The sequence below is a fragment of the Lactuca sativa genome, chromosome 7 (genome assembly GCF_002870075.4).
Source record: "Lactuca sativa cultivar Salinas chromosome 7, Lsat_Salinas_v11, whole genome shotgun sequence".
Classification (NCBI taxonomy): domain Eukaryota; kingdom Viridiplantae; phylum Streptophyta; class Magnoliopsida; order Asterales; family Asteraceae; genus Lactuca; species Lactuca sativa.
Genome location: NC_056629.2, coordinates 42,380,423 through 42,386,381, shown reverse-complemented (window position 1 = coordinate 42,386,381; position 5,959 = coordinate 42,380,423). Strand labels below are relative to the sequence as shown.

The window sequence follows — 5,959 nt, the reverse complement described above, 5'->3', positions numbered from 1 at the left end:
CATAACACAAATGGGAAGTAAGATGCTCAAATGGTTATCAAATGTGCCAATAATGGTAAACATGTTCACCATAACACAAATGGGAAGTAAGATGCTTAAATGGTTATCAAATGTCCCAATAATTGTAAACATGTTCACCATAACACAAATGGGAAGCAAGATGCATAAATGGTTTTCAAATGTGCCAATAATGGTACACATGTTCACCATAACACAAATGGGAAAGTAATATGCATAAAATGGTAATAAAAATTGACAACAATGGATAACACATTCATCATAACACAAATAAAAGGGGGTGTATTAATTGCATAAGGTTTTTTACATCTCACTAATACGTAGCAGCCATCCAATTGTATCCAAAAACCTAAATAAATTATCAAAAAGGCAACCAAGTTTATAACATAAAACAAGTGGATGTATGATGCATTTAGTGGGTGGAATGATAATAATATTTAGCAAAAAGGGCTCCATCTGCCCGTGTTTACCCTCCCCACTACACCCCCAAAACACTTAACCAACTACTCCAACCTAATTGGATTGCTAGCAGATGAACCACCTCCATTTTTGTCAAGCACCGTCTTCTTCAACTTCTGCAAAATGATCCTTTCAGAGGGTTTTCTCAACCTTGTCAATCTAGGGACATCATCAGGACCTTCATCATCACCTCTTTCTTCTTGTTCACCTTCATCATCACCCAAGTGACCATCATCACCTCCTTCTTCTTATTCACCACCACCATCAACAATACCATCAACATCATCAATAACAGCCTCATCATCATTATCAGAAGGATGATCCAATACATCTTCCATATCCTGATATTGATAATTACATAAATAAATTAAATTGGAGAAAAATAATGAAAAACACTTACAAAAAAGTAATTTCTTACCAGCTCAACAGGTAGCATGTCATCCAGTTCCAGTTCTACCCCTTCCATACCTTCAATTTCTCCCATGCTATATCCTGCTTCCAACATCGATGCAATCTGTTCAGCATCCAGTTTTACCTTATCTACAAGGACACCATCAGCTTTTCCATCATTAAACTCAACATTACCCTCATAATCTGATTGAGTAGCATCATAGGTTTCTGATTGTTGTTGAAAACTACCCTCCCCTAATATTTCGTCCAGCCCCTGCTCAACCTCATCAAGCACTTTGTGTAGATCTAAACCAACCCTTGGAAGCAAAACATCTTCTTTTCCAACATCAACCACTTCTACTTCTTCAACAATATGACAATCTTCAACAATAACATCATTAACATCCCCAGTCTGAATATCATCACCATGACCCCCAGTCTCAATACCACCACCTTCCCCAATCTGAATATCATCACCATGATCCCCAGGCTCAATACTATCACCATGATCCTCATTCTGAATTCCATCACCTTCCCCAATCTGAATACCATCAACAACTTCTTTTTGAGTTGCAGAAACATCTTCTTTATGAGGTGAAGTAGCCTCATTTTTGGACCTTGATGCTTTTAAAACCTTGGAACTTGATGCTTCTTTCTTTGACTTGTTTTTCTTCTTTAGAGGCTGACTGGATTTAGAAGCTCTTAATGATTCATCAAATTCAGTTGCTTCTTTTTTGGACCTTGAGGCTTTTAAAACCTTGGAACTTGATGCTTCTTTCTTTGACTTGTTTTTCTGCATTGGAGGCTGACTGGATTGAGAAGCTCTTAATGACTCATCATATTTAGTTAACAATGGATGTTTCCTTGGTCTGCCTCTTTTCTTTGGTAGCAAGGGTACTACTGGTTTTTTCTCATTCTTACAACTTTTTTGATTATGGCCATACTCTAAGCATTTCCCACATCTTACTGTTCTTGGTACAAATACCCTTGTTGATGAAAACCTCCCCTCTTGCTCACTAGCATGCCTCTTCCTTTTGGTAGTAGGCCTACCTGGCATTCTCCTAGCCAAAGGAGGCAATGGCTTTATGAATCCAGTTTGGCTCCAAAGATTACTCCCATTCACTGGTTTTATATTAGAGGAGTAAGACTTTTTAAAATTTTCCTTTGAAAAGTACCCATCAATATATACATCTGGTGTTTGATTGATGTAGTTGATGACTGCATTTGCATGTACACATGGGATCCCAGACAAATCCCATAATCTGCAACTGCAAGTCCTGCTGTCCAAGTCCACCATATAGCTGTCACATCCTCTTCTAGCTTCAAAAACATGTCCTTGACTATGAACTACAACCCATAACCTGCATAAGTTGGTATAGTAAGTAAGAATAATAAAAAGAAACAACAAATGTTAAATTTCTTTTATGCATACCTCATATTTTTCCCAAACAACTGCATTTTCCTAAGTATAGCAGGACAAACATTTGATTTCCATTTAACATTTTCCTCTATCATGTGGGAAAACCTGTCCATTATATATATCCTGATCTCCTCAAGCATTGTGATAAGGGGCTTTTTCCTAGCATCAACAATGATTGAGTTGAAACACTTAGAGATTCCATTCTCAACTGCTTCACACGCATAACCCCTATCAAAGTAAGCTCTACACCATGTTTTTGGTTGTCTTGACATCAAGTACTCATATGCAGATGGGCTCAACTTCTTGATGGTTTCCATGTGCCTCATAAAGTCACTTTCTACACAACTCATTGATGCAGCCCAAAATAATTTCTTGAACTCCAACCCTGTGTATGCTTTCTTGAAATTGGCATAAACATGCCTGGCACATTGCCTGTGCTCAACATTTGGGAGTATATCTTTTACAGCTTCAACCAATCCCTACAAGACAAGAACATTCAAGTCAATATGCATCCCTTTTAAATTGTATTAACATTTATATGAAATGGAGTATTGAAAACAGACCTTATGTTGGTCAGATATCACCACCAATCCTCTGCCATCATGAAGGTCTACACTATCTCTAAGAAGCTCAATAAACCAAGTCCAGTTAGGCTTGTTTTCAACATCAACAACAGCCCATGCTATAGGATACACCTGGTTATTAGCATCTCTACCAATGGCAGTCAACAACTCACCCTTCACCTATCCTTTCAGGAAGCATCCATCCAAACCAATTACTCTTCTACACCCTAATTTCCATCCATCACTTAAAGCTTTGAAACCAATGTAAAATCTGTGGAAGTAGTTCTTCCCATCTGGATTGACAGTGACACTAACTTTGCATGTTGAACCTGGGTTGGACCTTAATAATTCATCAGCATAATCCCATACCCTAGCATAATGTTCAGTTAGTTTTCCTTCAATCAACTCAGTGGCCCATTTTTTTGCCCTACGGACTTGCCCAATGGATACTACACATCTCAACCTTTGTTTGATATCGGCAATCATGTCCCTAAGTTTCATCTTAGGTGTGTTTGAAATTTCAGTAATGTAATGCCTACCTATCTATTCAGGGGAAACAAGACTTCCAAATTTGAACTTCCTACTGCAACGATGCTCTCCAACCAAATTTTTAACTTGAAATGATTTTTCATTGTACATCCATCCAGCATACAATCTGAAAGGACAATCATTCATCTCTGTCCTCTTCCCACATCTTGCAACTAGTCTAGTTTTATCACATTTTTCAAAGTATATCTGATATCCATTTGACACCCCATAATTTTGAATACAAAACTTAAGTTGTGCAGGAGACTCAAACATATCACCTACCTTAGGTTCCATCTTATCCCATGGTGTGTTTGGATCATGAATTTTGTACTTATTCTTCACCGCCTCTTGTTCACCTTCTTCATCACTTTGCCATTCATTAGCATGATAAACTTGTGCTCTGATTTCATCAGCCATGCTTGAATTCCTTAAGTTTTCATCACTAAGTAGAACATTGAGAAAGACGTCCCTACATTTATCAAGCGCAGTCACGAACTCATGCTCTGGTTCGTGATCCATATAAATACCATGGAGCTCATAATCCATCTCATTTAGTCCAGAGAAGGGCTCGTATATACTAGCAAATAGTTCTTTGAAAACGTCATCCGATGAAGCCATTACAGTTACCTGCAAAATCAAAAAGATTTTACAAACAAAATTGAAGAATTTTAACTAGATAATTGCTTTAATCATGGATTTGAGAAACTTACTGGTTCAACAACTCAACGAGACTATCACCCAACTATCTTCCTGCTAGAACAACGATACCAACAATGTAGACCTAATCCTCTTCAAATACCCAAATTTCGTGATGATTCCCTTCCAAAAGCCCAAGATTTTTCTCAGTAGACTACGATTGACTGCGATTGAGTTGACGCTTCGGAGAGAGGGTGTGGAGCTCTATGTCTAACGTTTACCAAACGGGGTTAATTTCTTCATTAGTTAAGAAACGGTTGGAAAAGTTGAGGGGTAAGTAGAGGGGTAACCGGTAAACCCTCTTGCAACCGGGTATTTGGCATAAACGCAAAAGGTGAGACAAGTATGCGGCATTAATGACACAAAAACCTGTCGAAGGGTAAAACCGACTTTTTTTTACAAAATTAAGGCTTTTTATGACATTATCCCTTTCAACTAGGAACAACACCACAAAAAATTCTATTGATTTTCTTCTCCTCCTTCGGTTGCTGCCAAGAACTACCTAAGAGGGCAGTAGCCCGTTTCTTCTTCGTCTTTCCTTTTTTTTTTTCCTGCCAAACAATCACAACCCAAACATCCATTTTGTTCATACCATAGATTCCTGTTAAAACAAACAAAATCCCAAAAGAAAATTTTTACCTATTGTTGACCGGAATTGCCAAAACAATGGGGGAACATCGTGATTGTTGGCTGCCAACCGGACATCCATCGGACCTCTTCTGCCTCTCGTACCTCACCCACGCACCATCCCTTTGGACACCGCTGCTGGAACCGACGAGGAAACTGCCGGAGCAGCCCCTCTCACCACTGTTGTCGGCAACAACAGCCACCCGCTGCTTGTATCTTCGTTCCTCGACCGACCAAGGCACCGGTGGTGCTTCCTCCTTCAACCGCTACCCATCCACTCACCTCCACCGCCGCTGCTATTGTGAGTTCCAACCACCACAGACCCACCTCCTTTCCCCTATCTCATTCTCGCAACAGGAGGAGGAACGGTGACAGGAGGCTACCACCGCTAGCAAACTACCGCCATCACCGAGCTGCTTCTGCCCATGTCCTTCTTCGGTCTAGTCGACCGACGGAGCACGCCACTCGGGTGCGATGGGTCTGCAATCGCCGGACGAGAAAGAGGGAGCCTCGCTGCTTTCGTCTCTTCTCTTCCTTCGGTTCGGCCAAGCACTGGAGCCGCCTCCCTCTTCGTGATCGGCCGGGACGTCTGTAGTAGCAGCCGCGCGCCTGCGAGCTTCCTTCTCGCCATCTGATTTCGTTGCTCCGTTCGTAACCCCATATCCCATTTTCCTTCTTTCCCCAATCTGATGAGGACGATGAGACGCATCGACCCCTTTTGTACATTAGTGAAGTTGGCAAAAACAGTCCCTTCAAAGTTTTAAATTAAAATAAGACACTTGAGATTAACCTTTTCAAAATCAATCCCAAAAGATTTAAACATTTTAAAACTGGCCTTATTGGATATAATATATCACAAAATTAGTCCCTTGTGTAAAATAAATTGCAAAACAGCCTTTTTCTTTTAAATATAAAAATATTTGAAAACAAGTTGCTTTATTTTAAAACATTACTAAACAAACCTGGAAACGTTTGAAAGTCCAAGAATGGTTACGTTGCGACTAATCACGAAAAACTTCACCAAAAACGAGTCTAGATCGAGATCATGCATCGAATGTGAGTTTCTACGACCCCTGTTTTACTGTTTTAATATTTGGGGGAAAATATATGTTTGTTTAATTAAGTTTTGATGATTTACAGATTTTTATACATTAAAATAACATTGTACTTTATATTTGGTCGAAAGCTTATGAATTAGTAATCTAAATTGTATAAATCATATATAAGTTAAATAAGTTAAAGTAGAATGCTATAAATG

General features: G+C 39.3%; 1 protein-coding gene across 1 annotated transcript; it reads right to left on the bottom strand.

The window, feature by feature from the left end:
* Window positions 1–280: 280 nt before the first annotated feature.
* On the bottom strand, window positions 281–5,395 carry LOC111880698 (uncharacterized). Its single transcript, XM_052765512.1, has 6 exons — window positions 4,714–5,395; window positions 4,089–4,625; window positions 2,851–4,005; window positions 2,300–2,766; window positions 896–2,228; window positions 281–818 (listed from the first exon to the last, which is right to left on the bottom strand). The coding sequence occupies exons 4-6, from the start codon at window positions 2,635–2,637 to the stop codon at window positions 726–728; spliced, it is 1,764 nt and encodes a 587-aa protein (XP_052621472.1). The 5' UTR covers window positions 2,638–2,766; window positions 2,851–4,005; window positions 4,089–4,625; window positions 4,714–5,395; the 3' UTR covers window positions 281–725.
* Window positions 5,396–5,959: the final 564 nt, after the last annotated feature.

Excerpts from the sequence above, each read along its gene's own strand:
- LOC111880698 (XM_052765512.1), bottom strand. The coding sequence starts at position 2,637 with ATGAGTTGTGTAGAAAGTGACTTTATGAGGCACATGGAAACCATCAAG. Across the intron at positions 2,229-2,299 it reads TTGTTTGGGAAAAATATGAG|GTTATGGGTTGTAGTTCATA; the intron begins GTATGCATAAAA and ends CAACTTATGCAG. Across the intron at positions 819-895 it reads ACATGCTACCTGTTGAGCTG|GATATGGAAGATGTATTGGA; the intron begins GTAAGAAATTAC and ends TATCAATATCAG.